Consider the following 26,833-nt stretch of genomic DNA (forward strand, 5'->3'; position numbering starts at 1 on the left):
TGCATAAAACAAACATGTAATTCTCATACCATCTTGGTGAATTATAGGCAGATTGAAGAGATTCCGTCTGTACTCAGTGCTGGCAGACTGCAAGTGAGGCACGAGAAGAGGAAGGAGCAGTGGAGCTCCCACCTATCGGCCAGCTGCGGAACTCACTGGTGCGCAGTTTGAAAATGCGGTTGGGCCAAATCGCGTATAAGCAAACCGATCGCGTAAATTTGATTAATTATAATATTTTTTTCAGTCGTGTAATAACAAAAACGCGTAAATTAAACGTTCGTAAATCGAGAGTTACCTGTAGTCTGTAGTGATTGTGACAGTTCTCCTGATTGTGTGCATTTTTCCTTATTGCTTACTTATCTTTTATTGTGGATGTATGCATGTGTGTTTTCATATTCATCATAACTCTTCTCTTCTTTATTTTAGATTTGACAGTAATTGGGCAACTTGTGTAAAGTTTTCTTAGCTTTAAAGTCTTGTGAATTAACTAATTTCCTTTAGGTTTTGAGTTCAGACAACAAGAATTAGATAACTCAGATACAGTTGAGTCCATTGGCACTAATTCAAACCATTTACCATGAACAGGAGTGAAATTTTGATAAAACCAATATAGTTCTGAGGCAAGTGTGAATGACGAGGAAACTGTAGCAAAGTGAGGGAAAGACATTGCTGTTCAGAAAAACTGTGATAAGCATTGCATGCTTGATGCTTTTTACTACTATGTGTTACATCTTTCCTTGATTATTAATATCTTAGAGACATCTTACTTACTGTGCAGCCATCTCTGATCTTTGCAAAATCTACTATTCTTGAATCCCATTTCTCTTCTAGATGCTTGTAAAGATTTCATGTATTACTTCTGTTGCTATTCACTGTTTTGTATTGCAGTCACAGCTCAACTCCTGGAGGTCGATCCTGTGCTGTCTACTTTAGTCTCTTTAATACACTAGAGCGATTACACAAACAGTGTTTGCTGTTATTCCAACCTTCTTTAGAAATGTTTGTGTGCCACTACTACGCATTTCCCGGAGAGTGAGTCATTGTTTTTCGCGAATATCTTTCAAACTAATGAATTGATCGGAATGGTACTTTGACACTGTGTACAAGACACCTTCCGCTAATTTTTGGTCATACTAAGCATTGCCAAATGGTGTTAGTAAAGGTGTTTACTCTTGACATTTAAAGCCAAAGTCATATGAGTCGCCAGAACTAACGTACACAATCGAACGTTTGCTGCCCCGCCTCCCTTCTCTCTGTGGGAGAGAAGAACGTAGGGAGGAATGGGATGGGGGTTGGCGAGGCTCGGCAACACCGTATATCTCAAGAGTAAACGGTTTTACTAACATCATTTGGCATTGCTTAGTATGACCAAAAATTAGCGGAAGGTGTCTAGTACACAGTGTCAAAGTACCATTCCGATCAATTCATTAGTTTGAAAGATATTCGCGAAAAACGACGACTCACTCTCCGTGAAATGCATAGTAGTAAAACATACAGGGCCTCTGTGTGGTCATTTATCATCCTTGTTATCTGAGATATAGAGTGACTATGATGCCACAAGTGATCCAACTAACAAAGTAATGTAAATAAATATTATAAGCAAAACACACAAAAGATAAATGATAACAATGATGGAAATGATAAATATTATTTAACAATAATTTTCTATTTACATACAGTGTATGGAGTAATTATTTGTGGGTCTGGAATGGATTAATTTTATCTACATTATTTTTTGTGGGAAAAATGATTTCCCATTCATACAAATTGTGTGAATAGTGAGTTCCACTGTAATTATTTTTCTCACATCATCAATCCATCTGCATTGTTGATACTCAGTGGTTCCAGACTAGTGATGATAAACTTTTGCTAGTGTTAGATTTATTAATATATTAGGGATCAGATGATAAATTTAATGCTAGTCATTGATTTCCAGTTATCATCAATAAGGTGATTATTTATCTGATTTTTTGTATGAATTGCCATATATATGGGACTCGCTCTGGCAATCTGGACAGTACTAGTACTGCTCACTTGTAACACACCTTTATTCCCTGCACTTGCTTGGATTGTTGTTTCCATACTCTCTCCTCCCAGTTTTATCATTCCCTCTCTCTCCCAACTAATTCAATGATATCCAACCTATGATTGATATTTTCATTTTTTTTTACAGGAAACTAAAAGTATCACTCATCGCTCTTTGAAGCTGTGCAGTGAGGGAGAGCAACACATGCGTGATATTGTGGAGGTGTTACGCAAAGATCGACGTTATCTTGTACTAGAATGTCAGCCTGATGAAAGGTCAAAAATTTTAATGGCTTATATGGAGGAGCTGGAGAAAAGGGGACCACCTCCCCCTCCTACAGCATCAGAACCAACTAGACGTAAATAGTTGCTGAATGGACGGGAATTGTCACTGTGCAGCCATGTTGGGAATATCTACAGTTTTTTAAAGTTACAATAGGTAAATACTAAGTTGAATATTAGTCAAACTTTGTTGTTTCAATACATGTTACAGTAGTGAATGTCTATTTTTTATTATTTTTTTTAATGAAATGTATGTTGACATGTAACCATTTAGTTTTGATTACTGTAGAGTATACATTTTGGCAGATAGGCAAAATATCACTTGTCTTATATAAAATAGTTCTTGGTAAGAGAAAAATATCAATATTTTGAAGAAAATCATTTTGAAAATGGTGTACAACAAATTATGGTGAATATTTTCAGATATTTTGATTATATGTAATTTGTGAAAAATAACATGTATGCATTAGTCAGTCATTTTGACAAATTGCTGAATGTAAATTTTACATAAATGTAGCCTGTTGGTTCTCAAATTTGAGAATAGTCTAATATTAAAATAAACATACAAGACACAATGAAATGAGTATTACCTATTATGACAACACAGTGTTTCCTTACAGTGAGGTGAGCATATGATATTAGTCATGTAAGTGTTGAGCCTTTCCATGACTGACACCTAGAATAAAAATAACAATAAAAATAACATGGTCCTCTTGAGAGTAAACCATTTTAGTCAAAAGCATCACTGCTACTTTATAGCCAACCCAGCATGCCTTTTAGATGTGTTAGAGAGCAGTAACTTGCAGTGACTTTTTCCACATCCTGGTGTATTACTGTTCAATAATACATTGAGATAAATCATTGTTTACTATGGATAAAATGAAAGCATATTCATCTGAGACTATTGTGCAGATCATGAGCCTCCAGAAAATTGGTAAATCACAAGAACAAGTCAATCGTTGGTCATGGTGTTACTAAAAGTAAGGGAATTCTGATGTGCTGGAATCTAAAAATGGTCTGGGATCCCCAGGAAGACAAATGAGAGGGTTGTTGATGTCTTTAATATGTATAGTAGAATCTGATGCCAAGGCCACTGTACACTTCAACAGTAACAGCCCTGTGGGACACCCAAACTGTCCAGGTATATCATGATTCACTTACTCTGAACCATTATGACCAATGCTTGAGTTGTCCTGGATACTGCAAACTGTTCAGTTATTTCTCAAACTGAAAAACCTATTTCTTAAATCTCATGAATAATAAATTGTTTTAGCCATATTAGAATACAATGGATCATCACAAGATATTGTGCAATGATGATCCAGGGTGCAGAAAAGGCTGCTACAACATACCCAAAGAAACATTGAGGAGAGGCCACAAAGCTCAGGGATGTAGTGACGTCCTGGTAGGGACTGATGCTTTTGGTTAAAATAGTTCTCTCAAAATGACCATGCTACTATTTTTGCCATAAGTATCAGACCCCCAATACTTTCGACGAGTACTGTATACCACGATGTTCCACTGGTGTGATGGCTTGTGCTCACCTAACAAAATATTCAGATTTCTAGACGAGTGGAAACAATCTGAGCTCATCTCCTTTCTGTTGTTGAGAATGTCAAGGCAAGATGAGATCTGGTAAAAGCAAGTCAGCAAAGTAAAAGTGAAAGGATATATATAAACTCTTATTTAATAATGACTGATTGAAATGCTTGCTTTCCCTACTCAAAATTTATTCTATAAATTACATAAAGGCCCTCCATGTAACATTCCAAGAACTAATGTATAGGATCTGCATAGAATATATCTGATAAAAGAATCCCAAAATGATGGCCACATTACATTTGAATACTGTTCCTTGTATAATATGATTTGTTCTTGGAAATTAAATCTAAGATGAACATTTCACTTAATTTTCTCTTAACTGGTCACCTGTATGCCTGGAAAATGACTCCCCTTTATTGTCTACATACACATTTGGCAAAATCACCCTTGCCTATGCACCACTGAAATGATTCCCTAGTACTATATAGTTTGTCCTGTAGGGAAAGGCAAGACATCTCACCTTGCATCCACCTATACTCCCAAGGACAACAGCTACTGCTTAAGGGATAAGTACATCTTGCCTTTGACCATCTGTTTAGCTGGATTGATGCGCTTGAGGATCTGTGCAATTGCATGGACCAGCTGATCAGAATTAAGACCAGTTTTCTTGCATTTAAACTTTTGAAGCAATTCTGTGGTGGTCATGGGCTTACGCATGAGGTACCTTCGGATTGCCTCCTCAGTAACTCCACTGTCACTGTGAAGAAAGTGCAGTATTAGATAAAACATGTATTACAAAGAAAATGAAAAGGTCACAAAGAGTGGAGGGAGATACTACATATAATAGGTTATTTTATAATTGGAAGAACTAAACTTGTGTAATCTAGATATTTTTATAGCCAACTGATGAGACTACAGAAACAATACAAGCTGCTGATTTAAGCTACATCTGAAAATAAAAGATGAAATTTCTGAGCTTCACATTTTGTGCCATTCAATAAATCAATTTCATCATGAGTATCATGATATCTTTTCTTGTGAGTGCTTTTTAAAACAGTAGTACAATAAATTAAAGTCATGCAATATCTTTTCCCGCTTTTCACAACATAAGCTAATCACTAAAATTGAAAGCCCTATGTGAACAAACACAGAAACAAGTTTTAGAGATAAACTAATGCATAAACTGAATATTATTCTCAAGTTTTCATAAAGAAGGTATTAAGTGAATATAGTGGTGCCTCGTGATAATGGACTTCGCAGTTACAGATTTTGCTTAATAACAGACTGGTCAGGTACTAACCAATTTTTGGGGGACTGTAATGGCAGTTTTTTTTCCCCTTGAATTCATATTTTTAGTGTGGCCGCATGGATGAATAAACATAGGAACATATGACATAATAAACACGCCCAAAAAGGCCCATGTTTATCTACACCTGCATGCTAAATACCATTGCAACTCATTTTAACCGTCTGATTTCTAAAACTTGTAAAAAGGTGGGATGACCAAAGTGACACTCATAGTGGTTGGAAAAGCGGCCTGCCAAAGTGAACTGTTAGTTATGTATTTCTGATTTCTGTTTGAATGTTATTGGGCAAAGAAGAATAATGACACTTCAGTCCAGCAAATGACAATACAAACTCCCCAATCACTTGATTTTTGTCTTCATTTACTGGTTTTTGGGAGGCTACAATTTCATTTATTTCTTCTTTTAACTGAGTAATTTAGTATGAAATGGCTAGATGATATAATGAGCAAAATATGTCAGCACAGTTGGTTGCTGGAAAGTAAACGATGTCAACAACACAACCTCCTGATCTCTCTTTTTCTCTCTCAGGTATTTCTTCCAAGAAGTACTTATTCACATTGCAGATTATTACCTGAGATTGGCTGAGAGGGTGGCCATATGGCAAGTTTACAGCAGAGCAATACTCTATAGCAAGACTGCATAAGGTGCGAGCCTATGAGGTATTGGCAATCAGCAGGGATACACTTCCTGCTAAGATGCCATGATTGGGATGGGGGAACACTTCTCCATAATTTCTACCTCAGCGGCGATGTGGAACAAAAATTAGAAGAATTTTGGAAACACACATACTTATATGGAAACAGAGAGAATGAGAAAGAAAGGCAGACACAGACAGTAAGGTAAGGTAGTGGAGTGGGGTTAAAGAAAGATAACCCTGTAATCTTTGGAGAGGTGGCAATAGTGTGAAGGTAGTGTACTCTGACCATGATGATCCCTTGTCTTTCTTCCCTCCTTTGTCACCTCAGCAAGGTCCTTCAGGCAATCATTATATGCTTGTTAAGAATGCTGCTGGACCACATGGGAGTCGGCCATTACACCAAATGGGAAGCTATATCATTAATTCATCTATTCTTGGTAAGACAAATATGTATTACTGTACGCTTCCTAAATAGTAATGAACTCTTTTATTTCACCATTGAGCATAGAATAAGATTGTTTAACACTTAAAGTATGGGGAGCTGATTTACTTTACATCTGTTGCAGCGGGGTTAAAATCACACCTGTCAAAAATGCTAAAAGATTTTTTTCCTTATAAGAGCACATTTCTTTGTGTTATCCTGAGTACAACGATGTAGTTTTCAACATGTTATGAACTCTGAGAGCAATGTTATTGCATATCAAAAAATTCTCCCCGAACCCATGGCAAAACCCACTGCTAAGAAATACCCCCAAGCTCCGATAACAGCGCAAGTGCTCTCTCTCTCTCTCTCTCTCTCTCTCTCTCTCTCTCTCTCTCTCTCTCTCTCCCCCCCCCTTTCGGGCATTTGAATTTGATGTAAAAGTAGGAACTTCTACACTTTCATGTCATGAAAATGCAAACTCAGATATATGAAATGATGTGCAAAACAGAAAAAAATAAAAAGAAACCACATATTACAAGTATTGTGGATTTCTATAATAATTGGAATCTGGGATTTACATGACTTGGCCGACAAGCACAGTCCTGTAGAGGCATGGGTTATACACACCAACGCATTGCTTGAGAGGAGTACGTGAGGAGGTTTATGAACGTTGCTGTGAGTCTCTGTCTCCCAGATCACTATCAGAATCACTACTGAAGTCTTCATTTTCTTCTGTCTCAATAAAAAAATCACTATCTTCATTTTCATCAATGTCCTCAATGTCACCACTGAGTAACACTGACATAACATCACTCGGAGTACTGTTTCCTCCCTCTGGGTCACAGGGGTTGCCAGATGTCGCCTCGAAATGGAAAAGGATGACCTATTGTAAGGGATTATATGTCTCAAGGCTCGAGGAGGTGAGCGAGAAAAGATGCCAGATACCTCCACTTGCCCCATGAACAATAGTGAGATAAAAATGTTTAGTGCAGAAAAATCATGATTCCCGGAACGATCCCTGCCTCTCTGCACGCGACGCTACAATCGTCCCGAAATGATCACCGTACGTTAAGGGTTAAATTATCCTTTTTTGTTGTTGTTATTAAAAGAGAATAAATTACCTAAAAAGGGAAAGAGGGTGTTTAAGGATCTTGCAGACAAACCGCTCTCAGTAACGGACAACCCCTCACCTCTGAAGTATCCATCATTGCAAGGCATCACTGTACTTGAATACTGTTTCAAAATAATGAAGTAAAAATCAATGGCATGTAGCTGGCCCTACCTTCCTGAGGCCACCATGGGGGAAGATGTGCCACCTCCTGTGTTTCCTGCAGCAATGTCTCCACGTTGCCTCTTGGCTGAGGGGTCAGCTGGATTAGCCTTTAACTTCCTCTTAACACCTCCTTCCCCTCCATCCTTCTTACTGCAATGTTACAAAATCATGTGTGATTTCACTTCAATACATACTGTCTTAATCAATAAGAAATTAGTGCTAATGAAGTATAGTGAAGATTCCTGGAACAGTAACGAGGAAAGCTTTCTTTTCAAGTATAAAATTCAATGAATAATATGAATAGTAAGTAAATAATATCAATGTAAGGAAAGTGACATGGATATGAAAGTATACATAACATGAAAATGCAAAACTGAAATTCATCTCTAACTAGACCTCTGTGGGAAAACATGTCACAATAATAGAACACTCACCTATCTGAATCCTTATTTTTCTTTTTCTTCTTGGTATTGTCTTCATCAGCACTAGTGTCTGAGCTCTTCCCTTCTGAATCTGATGAACAAAAAATCAAATGTCTGTATTTGTAATTTTTTATTTGTATGCATTTTTCTTTAAAATATTCTTCTTTCAGACTGACATCCTCCTTAAAGGAAGAGATGCTAAGCAAGATGTCAGATATCATTGTCACTGCAGGAATAAAGAGAAGAGATGTTCAAGAAAAAATAGATGAATGGCATAATTCAGCAATCTGGTTGCAGAGCTTTGAAAGAAGATTAAACAAATTTATGGATGGGGATGATTATGAAAACAGATAAGTATGTTTCATAAAAAGACTGCTGCATGTAAGCCTGATGGTTTCTTGCAGTTTTCCTTATTTTCTCATGTTCCCAATCATTATAGTTAGCTTTTATTATGAGAGAGAGAGAGAGAGAGAGAGAGAGAGAGAGAGAGAGAGAGAGAGAGAGAGAGAGAGAGAGAGAGAGAGAGAGAGAGAGAGAGAGAGAGAGAGAGAGAGAGAGAGAGAGAGAGAGAGAGAGAGAGAGAGAGAGAGAGAGAGAGAAAAAGACAGCAGTATTCGTCCCATCTGGCTGCAGAGTGCATAATCTGACTGTACCCATCACCATAGGAGGATCAAACCCTTATTTGTATGTTTTCTGTCAAGCCTTTGTTATGACCAAGGTTCAGCTCCCTTTAAAGTTGCATACCAAACTTGAGTCAACTTTCCTTAAGACCAGCTCTTAGCCTAATGTAGGCATAAACACAGCGAATCCAGACACCTGATCACCCACAGCTATCCAATCTTGAGTTCGCCAATAGGTTTAACCCACCAGCTGAGAAGGGAGTATAACAAATGCCAAAACAGACTTCAGGTTGCTGAGAAGGAATTGCAAACCACATGCTACAGGGGTATAGCTAGGACAAAGGACACATATAGAAGATCTTTAATATTCTGTGGACAGCCACCTACGTAATGCCAAACCTACACCCATGGAATATTACATCCTCTTGCTTGTGAGATGTATATAAACAGTCTCATAATACAAAGAATTATGAAGTTCTCTGGTTCCAGAGCTCCAAATAGTGACTTCTGAATGCCAGTCACATTTAACAGCACAAAACACTTACGACACCACTATACAACAACTATCACTCTACCAGGACCTGAAATAGTCAGAAATCCACTCCCAGGCTCCCAACATGACAAAATAAACAGGATGGAGGTGATATAACTATGTAATCCAGCACATTTAAATGACACACCACCCAGCCAAGCTTTTGAAAGGGAGTTATTTTACCTAGCACAGTAGGGGCCTACTGTTGCCAATACTGCAATGGAACATACTATTCAAAACATATTCCATGATCCTGTTTCAGTACTCCATCACTCTAGCAAGCCAACAACATATGTACTATCTCAGTGAAAGATGAAGCCTGACTGAACAAACAATATAAGTGAGAGATGCAATATGTGTGTGTGTGTGGGGGGGTGAGAGGTTGCAACTTTCCTATTACGGTATAGCATATCAATCACAAGTCTGAGGGACAAAAGGGCATACAGTAAGCAAAATTAACAGAAAAGATTATATGGATGAGCAGTTAATTCAACATAAATGGAGTGCAAAGTAAACATATATCTTTTCTCCACCCCTCTCTTTCTCTCTCGTCATTGCTTCCTTCTCTTGCCTGATAGACACCCCTCATAACACCTTGTATAATCCACTTTTCCAAATCAAGTAAGGATGACTTGCTACATGACAAGAAGCAATAAGGAATGGCCAATAAGGAATGGAAGAAGCGAATCACAAAGAATAATCTGAATAGAAAAAAAAATTAAGTTTAACAATCCAATATCTGACTTCTCATTCAACATTGAGAACTTACCTTCCTTATTAACTTCTGCCTTTTTTTCTTTTTTCTTCTTTTTCTTCTTCTTCTTCTTGTCTTTTTCCTCCTTATCTTCACCCTCCTTTTTATCCTCTTCATCTTCCTCTTCCTCTTTCTCCTTCTCTTCCTCATCTTCTTCATCTGAGTTCAATAACTTCTTTAGGGCATCTGCTTGGTCGACTCCAACAAGCTCTTTCCGAACTACTTCATCATTTTCAGCATCAGAACTAAAGAAAAAAAAAAAAAAAAAAAAAAAAATCAAATATAATAGTCTTGATAGCCAATAATCATAAGATGTGGCTTTAAAATTGCAAGGCAAAATAAGACATGTAGATTATGTGAAAAAACAGGTATGATGACAAAATAACTATTACAATAATAATGAGAATAATAGATAATTTCAACTTCTATTAGGAAATGTGGCTGGTAATTAGGGGTGTGGAGTCGGATTTTAAAAAATCCGACTCCGACTCCAGTAAATTTAAATTATGCGACTCCGACTCCAGGAAATTTGAAGGTTGCGATTCTGACTCCGACTCTGCTTTTTTTTTTCTCTCTTGCTGATGAGGCCTTCTTGGCATCTGCTGAAGAGTGTTGTCAGCCTAGCTCAGCAAGGGGGAGAATGGAGACGCATACACGACATGTTTAATACAGGATCACATGATGTACTACTAGTACCACACTCATTTTACCATCGTTGGATATCACTTAGCAATTAACCTCTATGATAAATATACACATTAGCTCATGCAAAACACCATAAAATATGGCAAAAGGGGATACCCATATTATCTGCTGTCTGGGTGGTTGTTGCGGCATGTACCGCCCTCCTTCCTTAGGGTATATCCTCAGCAAAATACAAAATAAAAAGCATGAAAAAATATTAAAAATACCAATATTTCTGCAGACTGCTTGATTGGACACATCCTCCACAAAGTCAATTTCTCCCAATTTGTAGGAATCTCCATGAAGTGGAATCTTTACTCAAAAATTTATCACGTAAAGGTGTCGGAGTCACTCATATTTTTACCGACTCCGACTCCAACTCCGACTCCGGCCAAAAGTAGCCGACTCCTCGACTCCGACTCTGACTCCTACTCCACACCTCTGCTGGTAATAGTGAATTCCATAAGATAGCAACTATATGGGTGGGGGTGACAGGTGGAAATAGGTAGATATGTTTCATTCAGGGACTGTGGCATGTAAGGCTGATGATGACCTCTTGGAGCTTCGCTTATTTCTTTACGTTCTTATGGCATAAAAACATATGAGAAGTGGTGGAATAAATCTGTAAACAGGGCTTGGTAGAAATTCCTTCAATACCAAGTCAGAAATATGTGATGACTGATGACACTGAAGATGGCATTCTACAAAACGTTGAGTGACTGAGGACCATGCTAAAATCAAAAGTGTTTGTTACTTACTCTGATGAATCACTAGAAATATAATCATGCTCTGCACCATCATCATATTCATCACTCTCCTCAAAGCAGTCTTCGTCACTGTCTCCATCCACATTCTTCCTCTTCTTCCCACCTATAGGAATGACAAAAAAAATTCCAATTTTCTCACAAATATATGATATTTCATTGAAATGTTATATAATGATCCTTACAATCATGGTAATGGTATACTGGCTTAAAATAGCAGTGTTTTACTAATATTTCAAGACTAGTTTGTGGTTTCCCTCACTAATATGTAGTACATAACCAGAGAAGTACACTCGCAACAGCAGGGTTTTACAAAGTATGGGTCAGGATCCAAAAACTGGATAGCAAGCAGGCACATGTTCAGTGGGCTGTCACATCATAAACAGATATATACACAAAAAATAAAACTAGGCAGTGTGTGTGTGTGTGTGTGTATTTACCTATTTGTGTATTACAGGGCCTGAGCTAAGCTCTCTGTGTCCTGTCTCCTTGTCCACTCCTGTCATATCTCTCTTTCATCTGATTGACACACACCGTGTCAACGACATCACTGCTCAGTTTATTCCACTTATCAATACTACGATGCGGGAAACTGTATTTTCTCACGTCATTTAGACAGATGTCTTTTATTATTTTTTTCCATGTCCCCGGAGATGATTACTTGTGGTCACCTTTATCAACTCTGTCCAATATGTCAATCTTGTTCACCAATTTATACATAGTTATCATGTCTCCTCTTGTTCTTCTCTCTTCTAATGTGGTCAGCCCCAGTTTCCTCAGTCTTTCCTCATAGTCTAACTCCCTGAGTCCTGGTACCATCCTTGTTGCCAGCCTCTGTACCCTTTCCACCTTCTTCACATTTTTCTTCATATGCGGTGACCAGACACAAGCTGCATATTCTAACTGGGGTCTTATTAAGGTACATAATATCTTCTTCATCATTCCTTCATCTAGGTAGTGGAATGCAAGGCCAATATTTTGAAGCATGTTATATGTTTTCCAAAATATCTTGTTAATGTGTTTCTCCGGTGACAAAGTGTTTTGCACGGTTACTCCTAAGTCTTTCTCCTCATTGGTCTCTTTAATTTTCTCATCACCCAGCCTGTAATCCCTGTTTGGTCTGTATCTACTTCTTCCCATTTTCATAACATGGCTCTTGTCTATATTAAATTCCATCTGCCACTCTTTACTCCACTCATATATTTTATCAAGATCTTCCTGTAACTTGTTACAATCTTCCACATTCTTTACTCTCCTCATAATTTTAGTATCGTCCGCAAACATGTTCATGTAACTGTCAATTCCTACTGGCATATCATTAACATAAATCAAAAACATGATGGGACCAAGCACTGACCCTTGTGGAACTCCACTGGTTACCTTCTTCCACTCGGACTTCCTTCCTCTCACCACTGTTCTCATTTCTCTTCCCACTAAGTAATTTTCCATCCATTTTGCTAGTTTATCATTTACTCCTCCAATCTTCTTTAGTTTCCACATCAGTCTATTGTGTGGTACTTTATCAAAGGCCTTTCTCAAGTCCAGGTAGATAGCATCCACCCATCCCTCTCTATGTTGTAGTATGTCAGTCACTCTTGAATAAAAACATAATAAATTGGATACGCACGATCTTCCTTTTCTGAAACCAAACTGCCTTTCACTCAGAATGTTTTCACTTTCTAGATACTCACTCCACTTAGCTTTAATTACTTCTTCACATACCTTGCACAATATACTAGTCAACGATACTGGTCTATAATTTAGCGGTTCCATTCTACTACCATTCTTATATATAGGCACAATGTCAGCTCTTTTCCACTCTTTGGGACTATTCCTGTTCGTATGGAGGTTTCCACAATATCAAATACGGGGTTCAACAATTGATCCTTACATTCTTTAGCAACCTCCCAGATATGCCATCAGGCCCCATTGATTTATTAATATCCAGATTGCTTATAATTTTCCTTACATCTTCCTTAGTAACCATGATGTCCTGCATTTGCTTTATTTCCGTAGGCCTTTCTCCCATAAAATGCTCCTCCTTTGTAAACACTTTGCAAAAGTTGTCGTTCAAAATTTCAGCTATATCTCTAGCATCCTCATATACTTCTTCCCATTTTTACCTTTTCTATTGCCTCCCTTATATTTAGTTTTCCATTTATGAATTTGTAAAACATTTTGGGTCACTATCACAGTTTTCCACCACCCTCTGTTCATATTCCTTCTGTGCTGTTCTCCTTACTTCAACATATCTATTCCTTGCTGTTTTGTAAACTTCTCTTGATAATACATCACTGTTTTCTTAAGTTTCTTCCATGCCTTTTCTTTGTTCTTTTTTGCTTCTTCACAATTTCTATTAAACCACTGTTTATTATTTAAAGTCCTCTTTCTGTGATATGGCACAAACTTTTCACAGCAGAGTTATATAAATCCATAAATTTATCGTATTTCAATTGCATATCCCTTTCCTGGTATACCACGGACCAGTCAATTTCATTAAAGAACTCCCTTATATGGTTATAATTTGCCCTAATATAATTTAATTTTTCCTCCCTGCGTTCCACAATCTTATTCGTGCTTAATTCCGTATCCAGCTCAAAGCTTAGGACATCATGATCGCTTTTCCCCAAGGGACATTCATGTTCAATTTCCTCTTTTAGAGAGATGCCCCTGGTAAATACCAAATCCAACCTTGCTGCAACATCTTGTCCCCTGCACCTTGTTGGTGATCTCACCCACTGTGTCATCAAGTTATTTGTTGCTACATTTAACAATTCCTCTGCCCACTCACCACCGTTCACCACTTCGTAGTCTTCCCACACTATTTCTTTACAATTAAAGTCTCCGACTATCATCACTCTATCCTTTCTGATGAGTTCTTGCTTCATTCTGTCTAGAGTATTTCTCATCACCATTTGATACTGTTCATATTCCCAAGCACTGGTTCTGGGTGGTATGTATACTGTTATAATATTAATGTCCCTCTTACCATCTGTTATAAGCATACTTATCACTTCCTCATTTCTCTTACTATAGTTCACCTCCTTCACTATCAGATCTTCCTTAGTAAGAACCATTATACCACCACCTCCTTTATTTTTCTATCATTTCTCCATACTTTGTAGTGTTTTACAACAAACCAATCTAGCTTTATTTCGGCCTTAGCTTTGTTTCCACCACACACATTATGTCCGGTTCATTATTTCTTAGGTAATCCATACATTCTAGCCTCTTAGACAGAAATCCATCTATATTCATGTAAGTCACTTGTATTCCATTCCTAGTCTCTTTCTTCCATGTAATGTCTATTCCGTCTGTTTTATCCACCACTTCTTTAGCCTCCCATTTCTCATCCTCCAAAAAAACTTGGTCTTTTCCTCCTCTGTTCTTTCGTCATTCCTCTCTCACTCAGTTACAAGCTCTTTCATTTTCATTCGTTCATCCTGTGACATATTTCTTCTTATGTAAATTGTTTTGGTTTCCTCAGAGTCCTTAAGTTTCCAAGCCCTCCTCAGCAAGGCCTCAGCTGCCACCTGAGACTTTAATTTCAATTTTAATGGTCTATTCTTGCCTTCCTCAAAAGCTCCTAATCTCACACTTTCTTCTACCTCAGCATATAGGTCCTCTTCCTCTACTGAGATCTTATTCAGTAAAGACTTAATCCTGTCATTTTCCTTATCCCTCCTATCCTGCCAGTTCCTGTTAGTTTCCTCCTCAATCCTGTTATGATCACGCATTTTTCTTTTCAGCAATATCTCTCACCACATACTCATTTTCCTTTAGTGCCTTTACCATTTCACTCTGCGTAATCACTTTATTTTCCTCTTCCTGCTTTTCACTATCTCCCTAAAGGACCTTTGTACCTCCTGATGTTCATAGTTCACTTCTTTCATTGTGGCATCAATTAGGTTAAGGCATTCCTCCTTCCTCAAATCCCCTTCTGATATTTTCTTTTCCATTTCTAGGAGTTTAGCTTTCACCTCTTCACATTGTTTCCTTAGTTGTTGGTTTTCTTTCTCCATTTCTACTTTTTCCCTCAATAGCTCTTTGTTCTCTATCGTTAACAAATAGATCTCTTTTTTTAAGGAATCATTCTCTGCTATGACTCTATCCAGTTTTTCTTCTATGGATAAAATGTTTAGGAACTTACTTTCTAATGCCTGAATTCTTGCATCCATATCTAATTTCTCCAGTCCTCTTGGAGTAGTCACGAACCCTTCAAAGTCCCGGGCTTGTCGAGGCGTGGACGCCATGATTGTTATCGTCAGCTGATTACGGCCAAAACAATCACCGCCCACACTCTCCACTCAGGGACCACTCTCCATATCCCGCTTGAAAATGGCCCACTTTCTACACTTTGCGACAGTGTGTGTGTGTGTGTGTGTGTGTGTGTGTGTGTGTGTGTGTGTGTGTGTGTGTGTGTGTGTGTGTGTGTGTGTGTGTGTGTGTGAATCAGATTCCATATTAGAGGTATAAAGATAATTTATGGTATAGAGCTATAGAAGTACTGGGTTGTGAAGGAAGTACAGACGGCTTCCTACTTGAAGAAGCAGCATTCCTAGCCTTTTTTTTTTAGCTAGAGTGACAAGTTAACTTGAGGGACTCTAATAGAAAAATATCATGGGCTGGAAGTCATGAAGTGTCAATTAAGCCACACCTCCTTTCCTAGCTCTATTCCATGTCTCCCTCCCAATCCTTCATTGCTGAGGTTGGTTGGAGCCATGCAAATACTGTAGTAGTAAAATGAGAAGGCTAGGAAGAAAAGAATGGAAACAGTGTAGAGAAATGTTAACAGCTCACAGAGCACCGAGGCAGAAATTGTCACTTAGAAATCATTACTTACCTTGCCTTACATACCCCTCATCCCTCCTGCATATGTGGCAGCAATACCAGACTTATGAAAAAAGGCATGACTTCACTCCACTGTATGATGACCAAGCACACCACAATTTTTCAAGCAGTACTATGCAATATTTTTCCATGGACACAGTATTGATTGCCAGCAAGGATTCAGTTGAGGCTGCTCTACTGATGATCTTTAAGCACTCTTTACTGAATCTTGATCATATCTAAGTGAATTTGGTAAAATGTTTGCTGTTGCCTAAGACACCAAAAGCTATTGATAGAACTAGCACAAACTTTTGATTTCCAAACTATTCCCTTACAGCTTCTATCCTTTTCTCTGTAATTTCATTTCAAGTTTCCTCTCTGACTATTATATTGCTGCCATGATTGACAATTACTGTTTTTTTCCTAGGTCTATCAACAGTGGTATTTCTCAGGGTTTTGTCCTGTCCCTAATCTCTTCCTATTATTTATCAAAGATCTGCTGAACCAAACTTCTCATTCTAGCCAATCTTATGCTGATGATACCACCCTACACTTTTCAATGTCTTAACAGAGACAGCCAACCCTTCAGAAAATAAGAGCTCAAACAAGGAACTCAAAGAATAACTGACTTTTGATTTCTCTAAAACTTGATTAGAAGAGCAAATTTTATATTGTTTAATGCCTTAAAAATCAATTCCTCTAAATATCAATTCAACATAACCTTCCAGTGTTCCTCATTACTCTACTAAACATCCTCAGCCCATCCTTTACTTATAATCTAAGCTGGAAGCTTCACCTCTAATCTCTGGCTAAACCAGCTTCTATAAAGTTTGGTGTTCTGAGTCATCTCTGCCAATTTTTTTCATTCCCACCTGCTAACTCTGTATAGGGATCTTATCCATCATCCACCACTATTCAGTCAACTTCTCTAATGCAAGAATTAACCAGTACAGGGAGTCCTCGGGTTACAACGTAGATCCGTTCCTGACACGAGTCGTAACCCGAATTTCTGTGTAAGTCGGAACCTCAGGAAAAAAAAAATTCTTACCTTTATTCCTTTGGTTGGCTTGCACATTGGAAGGAGGCATTGCAAGGGAGGGAGAGACAGGCTTATTGTGTAGAGGAAGCTGCAGAAGGTGCTGGAGATACTGGGGCTGGTGAATCAAGAGAGGCAGAACCTTATGCTTGGGAGCCATAACCAAGAGAGAGAGAGACAGTGCAAACAACCAAAATGGCGTATGTTCAGAGACTTGAGACGCTGTCTTCCTCGCCCTACAACCACAACAAAGCGTATTCTTCTGCCGCGCGCCTGAAACTAGTTCGTGTTTGTTTACGTCGCTTACGACGCTAAATCACGTAAGACGGAATGACGCCTAATATTACTTTTTATGTTTTTATGGGCGCGTTCGTAACCACGAAACGTCGTAAGTCGAGACCGTCGTAACCCGAGGACTCCCTGTATTTTCAACAGTCCATCTCTTTCTCTGCTAATCTCTGGAATGCCCTGCTTGCTTCTGTATCTACTCCTTAATATGACTTAAACTCTTTCAAGGTTCCCAGAAACTTATCCTGTTTATTTACTGTACTATTAAATATCTGTACGGGAAATGGCCATCAATGGACCTTTTTTTTTCATAATCTTTGTTGCCCTTAGCTAGTGACCCTCTTGCATAATAAAAGTTAGAACCTACCTTGTTGTGTTCTGCTCTTTGATTGCACCTTCTTTTTCTTTTTGGACATGTCATCTTCTTCTTCTTCTTCCCGCTCTTCATCAGCCTCTGATCCCTCATCTGACATCCAGTCATCCAGCTCAGACAACATCAAGGCTGGAAAAAAAATTCCCAAACAAAATCTAGTAATAATGGCCAAAGATAAATATCACTGGAGTCTCACAATTAAGCTTTATGAAAGAAGACTGATGAATTTCCTTTATAATTTATTTAAGATTTCAGTGATTTGTTCAGAGGATATGATAATTATCCTACAGCTATTTCAAGTAGTAGGATTAAAATCATGTCAAGAGATTGCATTTCTTTAAATTTCAAAGCAAAAATAGAAGATTTAGTACAAAGTAAAAAAAATATGATTAAGCAGTTATAGAAAAATAGAAGATTAATTACACAGTCATAGAAAACATAAAGGATTAAGTACACATTCACTGAAACATGACTAAAAAATGATAAAAAGATACGCTGAAATAAAAGTTAAAACTTACATTTACTAGAAGGGCCCTTCTTCTTTACTCTCTCCTCCTCACCATCTGCTGCATCATCTCCCTCATTCTTGAGCTTCTTCTGACACATAACAGAGAAGTAGTTCATAATTTTATCTCTCCTGAAATGATACAGAAGAAAAACTTGACAAAAAAGAAATGGAACCTAACAGGAGAGGACAATTTCAGTCACTATGCATCTATAACATTCATTCTAATTTTAATCACTCATAAATGCTAAAAGAGTTTTTGTTTTATGAGAGAAAGCATGCTATGAAACTTTACTTAGGGATAATACTACATGTTTTGAGAAAGGCTAAGAAACTAACTTTCAAAATATACTGTAAAAAAACAAAGAAATACAGCACCCACCTTTCAAATTCCCTTTCTGCCTCCTCTGCACTCAAGGCTTTGTACCGTTGGACAAGTTTGAAATTATACCACTCTTCCACTGGATAGGCTTCAAATGCTCCGTCTTTCCCCTGCATGAACACATACCAGGAGGAGTTCTCTGACACACCTCCCTCTCTGATGCCCTTGAACCTGAAGAATGATATCAGATGTCATACTTGAGGAACAGTACCATGGACAGCATGCCTTTCGACACAAATATTGCTATGGTATCTTTTCTCTTCTCAAATATCATAACTTTACTGTATGACCCAAGAGTGAACATACTACTTCTTATAACTATTTCAAAAGAGGAGTACCAAGACACCTCTGTAACAATGTCAACCTTTTAGAAACCTTCAAAAGTTTCGTAGTGATTTTGCTTTCTCTTATCTGTAACCTATCATGAGTTACCATCTCTTTGTACTCCTTTGTCATAGTTTTCCACCTAGGTAAAAATATTATTGTTTTATCTTACGGAATGTACAACTCACTTTTTGCCATTCTTGCCAGCCACACTAAGGAGCCATGGCTGGTCTTCAGGCCGGTATTTTTTTACATTTATGCCATACTTTTTACGACGTGCCTCCTCCCTCTGTTCTCGTCCAAACTCAGATCCAGCTCCGTACCTGCCATGAAAATACATCCATTTAGCTAGGGAAAACCAATTTCATTATCTACATCTATCCATATAAAAAGGCTGATATACATACAAAATAAGTAATAGTTGAAATACCTGTACCAATATATACACACACACACACAAACACAAACACACACACTAAGACTGCATTAAAATTCATCTTAGCACATAGGAATCTAAGGGAATAGAATCAACTAAACAAGAACATGAGGCAGTATGGACGCATGCCTAGTTACACAATGGATTGGTGATAACTTCTGACACACTACAACATACCCATCTCCTTTTCCTGCACAAAGAAAATCAGATGCAAATCATATACTACAGAAAAAGTATTAGTCAGATAGATAGTGTATATAACGTGTAATCTAAAAGTTCTTAGAAAGTTAAGCTTACTAGATCTAGATAGCATCACAAGTATACACCATTATTTGTAAACAGGGACAGTCTAGAAATTACGTCAATCACACCTCATCTCTATATCTCAGCTTTATTACTGACTTGCCAAGCCGGGGTCTTCTAGATTGTGAGCCAAGCATGCTAACCACTATAGCATATGCATGTGAAAGGGTTTGTATAACTGAACGGAAGGTGACCAAAACTGAAAACTTATGACAAGCTGGATGCAAGTCACACTGGTGCTAGTACAGTGAAAAACTATTTTTATGAAGTTAGTAAATAAAACTAATAACATTTATGAGAAGAGAGTTTAAAATTAATTGTGGTGAAAGATTGTAATATGTATGAGCAGAGAGAGAGAGAGAGAGAGAGAGAGAGAGAGAGAGAGAGAGAGAGAGAGAGAGAGAGAGAGAGAGAGAGAGAGAGAGAGAGAGAGAGAGAGAGAGAGAGAGAGAGAGAGAGAGAGAGAGAGCCTTACTTTGGCATTTCCTCCTCTAGTCCCTTAAACTCCTTCATGTTGTTCTCACGTTCCATCTTGGTGTGTGCCCAGGTCTTGAAGTCCACCCCTAAGGCTGCATGGAACCGCATCATATGATACTTCTTCTTGGTACTTCTAAAATTTGTCATCAAACATCAGGAAAGCTACCATTCAGTAATTGCAAACTAGAGATGTACCGATACCAAAATTTTGGCCGATTCCGATACCGATACCGATACCACCTAATTGGGCCGATACCGATACTACTACTTATAGTGATTACTGCACTGGACACCAGGATGAGTTGGTGGACAGCGAGCATTATCAGATGGGAGGCTTAGTTTTGGGGGAATGCTGTAAGTCCTTCTGAGAACGTTTGTGAAATAGGAGCAATTCTAGAAGCTTTTTGAAGCCATTTGCAAAGGTAAATTACTCAGTAATTGGAATTAATATTTTCTCAGTCTTCTAATTCTTGTCAGTTATTTTAAATTCTTACTTCTTACTCCTTTAGTGACCATATGGTCTTGTGCATTTTCATTATTAATTTTATTGACGATATTTTGGCGATCAAAATATTTTTAAAATTATTAAAATTGTAAAACAGACACAAAATATTAGCAAAAGAAACTCATTTTGTTGTGTATGTTTCTCTTTAATTAAATCTGACATCCTTTGATATTAATTCATTAGACATTAGTAGACCAATTCAGAAAAATGAGCTTTCACCTAATCTTTTCAATTAAATAGAAAAAGTTTAGTTTATTCTAAATTTCTAGTGTATTGCTATGATCTTAAATAATTAATATGCAACAAATTATACACAATGCACATGATTACAAAACAGAATCGTTACTTTCTTAGTTATGGAATTTTTACATCCTTAGGTTAACACAAGTAACTCAAAAATTAAACTTGCATTAAAATTAATATACATATATAATTCGAGCTTCCACCTATTCCAGTATGATATCTTGGAAAAGGCTAGCACTAGCACTGTTAATTATAAATCAAATAAGAATATGCTGTTATTTACAATAATGCAAAATGTCTAACTATATATATATATATATATATATATATATATATATATATATATATATATATATATATATATATATATATATATATATATATATATATATATATATACCAAATCATTTTGTTGGATTCTCAATATCTGAAGTTTGACATTCTTAGATTATAGTTAAAAAACATAAGCTTTTCACCTGTGTGAACTTTGTGTGGGTGGAGGAGCAGCGTCTGACTGAGAGACAGTGAGAATGCGTGGTGACTCATGACCGACCGTGTGACAGGATGCCAGAGTTCAGCCTATATGCGTTTCATACACGTCCAATTTAGAGGTTGTGGCTTATTACCACAGAAAACAGTATTCTGTGACATACGGTAATCACCACGGAAACTTAATACGCCGTATTATACTAATTTGGTATCATCAATATCTTTTATCGAATATATCACTAAGTAGTAAATTCCTTTTAGGTATCGGAAGTATCGGCATAAAATAAGCCGATACCGCCAATTCCGATACCAATACCGATGCATCGGTACATCTCTATTGCAAACATCATATAAACTCCTTACAAGTAAATGTTAAAATTATATTTACATTAAGTCTCTGATACCCAACTCTCTAGACTGAGTATTCGTATAAACAAACAATCCCTTCTACTTGGACAGAAAGCAATAGTCTGCCTACCAACAAGACTACTGTAATATGCTCTGTAACTAAAACAAATACCTGTAAGAAAAAATGTTTTATTTCCTACCATTACAATAATTCATTACATTATTCTTGGTACAGCAAACAGCCAAAGCATTTAAGCACCCAGTCTTAATGTTACAAATATGACATTATTATTACAAACTTTTGTCAATACTTAAAAGTTAGATGCTAGATAATGAAAAAGGGAAATTACTAAAAAAGAACAAAATAAAATGGCTGAACACAAAGAAGCACTAAACCTCTGCCATTACTCACTTTGGAACCCGCACCACATACTCCGTCACCGAACCCTGAAATGGCAGACACAGATTACTAAAATTGCCACACTAAATCATCACACATTAATATGCCACATCAATAGTATATATATTCTTACAAGTTACAGAAAACCAACAAAGTCTCACAAACAATGAATCAATTGCATACTCTCCTAACTCACAAAAAAGGACCCAGCATGCCTGCCAAGGTGTGTGGATCCCCCAGACATGAGAGCCATACTCCATACACGGGCGGATAAGGCCCTTGTACAGAGCAAGCAGCTGGGAGGGAGAGAAAATGGACGAAGACGCCATAGGACACCTAACTTCTTGGAAGCTGATTTAGCAAGAGTAGAGATGTGAAATTTCCAGTTTAGATTTTTAGTGAAGGATAGACCGAGTGTGTTTAATGTAGAGGAGAGGGAAGTTGAGTGTTATTGAAGAAGAGAGGATAGTTGTCTGGAAGGTTATGTCGAGTAGATAGTTGTAGAAATTGAGTTTTGAGGCATTGAACAAAACCAGGTTTTCTCTGCCCCAATCAGAAACAAGTGAAAGATCAGAAGTTAGGCGTCCTATAGCATCTCGCCTTGAGTCATTTAATTGTTGTTGGGTTGGGCGTCTGTTGAACGCTGTTGAATAATGCAGGGTGGTATCATCAGCATAGGAGTGGATAGGGCATTGAGTCAGATTTAGGAGATCATTGATGAATAATAGAAAGAGAGTGGGTGATAGGACAGAACCCTGTGGAACACCACTGTTGATAGTTTTAGGGAAGAACAGTGACCGTCTACTACAGCAGCAATAGAACGATCGGAAAGGAAACTGGAGATGAAGGTACAGAGAGAAGGATAGAATCCGTAGGAGGGTAGTTTAGAAATTAAAGATTTGTGCCAGACTCTATCGAAGGCTTTCGATATGTCAAGGCCGACAGCAAAGGTTTCACCGAAGTCCCTAAAAGAGGATGACCAAGATTCAGTTAGGAAAGTAAGAAGATCACCAGTAGATCTGCCTTTACGGAAACCATACTGGCAATCAGAGAGAAGGTTGTGAGCTGATAGATGCCTCATTATCTTCCTATTAAGGATAGACTCAAAGGCTTTAGAAAGGCAGGAAATCAAAGCTATAGGGCGGTAGTTAGAAGGATTGGAGTGGTCACCTTTTTTAGGGACAGGTTGAATGTGAGCAAACTTCCAGCAAGAAGGATAAATAGAAGTAGAGAGACACAGATGAAAGAGTTTGACCAGGCAGTGAGCGAGTTCGGAAGCACAGTTTTTGAGAACAACAGGAGGGACTCCATCCGGACCGTAAGCCTTCCGAGAATCAAGGCCAGAGAGGGCCAGGAAAACGTCTTTATAAAGAATTTTAATTTTAGGGATGAAGTAGTCAGAGGGTGGAGGAGTAGGAGGAATATGCCCAGAATCATCCAAAGTTGAGTTGGTAGCAAAGGTTTGAGCGAAGAGTTCAGCTTTAGAAAAGAAGAGACAGCTGTAGAGCCATCTGGATGAAGTAAAGGAGGAAAGACGAAGAAGTAAAGTTGTTAGAGATATTATTGGCTAGATGCCAGAAATCTCGAGAGGAGTTAGAATTGGAAAGACTTTGACATTTTCTATTGATGAAAGAGTTTTTAGTAAGTTGGAGAATAGATTTGGCATGATTACGGGCAGAAATATATAGGGCATGAGTTTCAGCAGTTGGATGGCTACGGAACCCCTACCCAGATGTACAAGATCTTTACACTTCTTGTCTACTAAGTCTGAAATAATATTTCTTTGGTCCTAATCCCTCTGTATTTTTTTTTTTTTTTTTATCATCAAATCCCATACTGCATATATTTTGTCCCTGGCACATGCTATCCTACTAAACTTTTAGCTCAATCTTCACTTTTGTTGTGATTTCTGGTACTGTCAGGTTTATGTTCTTTTCTATTGTGGTGTGCATATCCTTGACATCAACTTTGGTACTAATTGCCAGTTTTGATTTGATAAATTCCTGTTTTAGTTCACTCTTAACGTCAGTTTGCAATGCTTTTCTCCCGAGCAGCAAGAGATTTAACCATTCTTAACATTATCATATACATTCTTACACCTCTAACAAGTCCATCTGAATTCTTCTCCAGCTTCATGATCTATCAGAAAACTATACATTTCATGTGGAATATTCCAATTTTTCATGCAGAGCTCTGAAAGAGACCCAAACAAGTCAAATCCAGGGATTTGTGAGGACAGCTTCTGATTCCAAAAAAGTGCAAAGGGTGAATTATATATTAAGTCCAATGAGGTAGTAGAGGACAATGACAGTGCATTAAGATGAGAAATATGTAGAATATGAAACATACAGTGATTGATGTCAAACTGACAGTGAGAATATTCCACATAAGATGCATAGTTTTCTGATAAATCATGAGCCTGGAGAGCAATTCAGATAAGACTGGTAAGAGTGGGTATGATCATGTTAAAAATAGCTATCTATCAGAGCTTAGCAGGAAAAATCAACTTGTCTCAGGAGGACACTTTCCTCACAGGTTGCTTGCTATTTACACTCTGGCATAGGCTCCTGTGTAATCAGCTGATTTCAGTGAGTCTCCTACTATTGTCTTTTCTCTTATTTTGATACAGCATTTTTTCCATTATTGCTTTTCCCAGTATTTCTAGTCTTTCACCTTTATCAACATGGCTTTTCTCACTCTTCTCATCATATAGTATTTCTCACTCAGTAATCTGAACCCATACATACCCATTGCAAATTGTTTATAATGGTGACAAGAATTTTAAAGATTTATAATTTTTAGGGGGAATGAGTTAATGTGCTGTGACACCTGCGCATGCAATGGACTGACAGGCACTGAAGAATGCTGTTAGGTGCGTTCATTTGTGTGTACACATTGTCACATTATTTGTGCAAACGTGAAATCAATCACAGTGACTGGTTCTTTCGTTTGAGCATGCAGCCACTGACCAATAGAAAAAATACATAAGAAATCTAGTGTGACTTGATTTATATCAGTCTATAGAAGAGGGTGCTGCCTCCATTATTTCCATTGTATCACCAGATGTTACGAAGAGAAATAAGATAAGGACTTCATATCAATCTCTTAGCTTTACTAATCAGGTTAGGCTAGTTTGCTTTGGTTAGATCAACTTAACTCGGTTAAAAATTCATTTGTTCTGAGAAGACATATCAGCAGTGCATGTCACCTATGGTTATGTTAGCTAGATTAGGTTAGGTTAGATTGGGTAGGGTCAAAGTTAGAGTTAGATTAGTTTTGGTTAAATAAGTAAGTTTCAATAGGTACAGCAGTGGTGGCAAGTACTCCCAACAGCAGTAACAGTCAAAATTTGGGGCTGTTACTTTTGTGGTACTTTGTGACAAATGGAACTATTTTCTTCTAGTACATTTCAGTCTATTTTGCATTATTTTTTTTTTTGTTTTTCATTTTCACCACTTTCTGAGAGGATATATTGTCTTTTTGGGGAAACGGGATAGAGGAAAATAAAAAAGTACTGATTTGCGACAGAAATAAAGTGCAGATTCATTCTCAACAGGTCGAAAAACTACCAGAAAAAAAAAGTTTCAATATGGAGAGATGGGTGACAGTGTAAATTTACCCTTTTCCCCAAATCAAAGAATTACTTCTGCTCACTGGCCATTTACATTTATCTAGGATGGAAACTATCTCCTTGTGCAATTTGTATTCAAGGATAAGTTGAAAGCACATTCACGTTCCCTAGCAGCGACCAAAATGAAATGCTTATTTTCATTCTTCCCCTCCCACTAAATACTAGTGTCAATACTATTCACAAGTATCTCTCGACGTCTGGAAGGAGGTAGAAGAGCGAGGGATGAGAAATAGATGTTTCTATGGACGCCTGGAAGGGATGTGAAATCACGAACAAAAATAAGGTCACAAGTCCAAATATCTGGTAAATCCTACAAACATATCTCAGATAAAGTGGCCAGTACTTGGTCAAAGGATTACCTGAGAAGAGCCCGACATGATGGTGACGTTGCCTACACCTGCAGGGCCACCATATAAAGGATACACTGCAGCTGTTACCTCCTCCTTGCCGCCGCCTCGATGGCCACTACACAACCCGCCGCCAAGATAAATCCAGCTTATGTATCATGAAAATTTATCTACAACAGCAAGTTTTCTGTGAAATATTATTACTGTTAGCAAAACGCTAAAGTAAGAAATCTAAAAAGTAATAATGATACACAACTACGGCAAAAAAATCATGATTACGACTATTTCAATAATGCATACCTACTGTAAATGTTGCCTACTCAAACTTAGCCCTTTAAAAACTTAAGATGTTATGTTCCACCACCAAAGTTACTGAAGATACACCCAGGGTGTCCTATGGAAGCTTTGGTGTTCTTTCCTATGATCCTTTATTCAATTTCTGAAACACTTAATACGAATAAATAGTGCCGCAACACCTGCCGTAGTGATAAGCTGAGCAAGGTAGATGTTGACTGGGCGCGTGTAACAGTGAATATTAATTGAATAGTGGAAGGATGGAAAGATGGGGAGTGACAATGGGTGGCAGTACCATTTCTATGTATCTGCCACCTTCATAATTAGTCTTAGTAGTGACGGGCTCTTGGTTTATT

The 26,833-nt window shown here is 37.7% G+C and overlaps 2 protein-coding genes across 5 annotated transcripts in view; one reads left to right on the forward strand and one right to left on the reverse strand.

Moving 5' to 3' along the window:
• LOC123503714 (transcription elongation regulator 1-like) overlaps positions 1-2,882 on the forward strand; it is a 33,493-nt gene extending 30,611 nt beyond the window's left edge. For all 4 annotated transcript variants that reach the window (XM_045253697.1, XM_045253700.1, XM_045253696.1 and 1 more), the window contains one exon: positions 2,174-2,882. In XM_045253697.1, coding sequence (XP_045109632.1) covers positions 2,174-2,392 — 219 coding nt within the window. In that variant the 3' untranslated portion in view covers positions 2,393-2,882. The remainder of the gene's footprint in view (positions 1-2,173) is intronic.
• On the reverse strand, positions 1,633-26,337 carry LOC123503715 (general transcription factor IIF subunit 1-like). Its single transcript, XM_045253701.1, has 12 exons — positions 26,196-26,337; positions 22,218-22,252; positions 20,219-20,353; positions 19,193-19,327; positions 18,681-18,851; positions 18,312-18,430; positions 17,788-17,922; positions 11,261-11,372; positions 9,834-10,063; positions 7,925-8,003; positions 7,500-7,640; positions 1,633-4,606 (listed from the first exon to the last, which is right to left on the reverse strand). The coding sequence occupies exons 1-12, from the start codon at positions 26,211-26,213 to the stop codon at positions 4,402-4,404; spliced, it is 1,515 nt and encodes a 504-aa protein (XP_045109636.1). The 5' UTR covers positions 26,214-26,337; the 3' UTR covers positions 1,633-4,401.
• Positions 26,338-26,833: the final 496 nt, after the last annotated feature.

The sequence above is a fragment of the Portunus trituberculatus genome, chromosome 14 (genome assembly GCF_017591435.1).
Source record: "Portunus trituberculatus isolate SZX2019 chromosome 14, ASM1759143v1, whole genome shotgun sequence".
Taxonomy (NCBI): Eukaryota; Metazoa; Arthropoda; class Malacostraca; order Decapoda; family Portunidae; genus Portunus; species Portunus trituberculatus.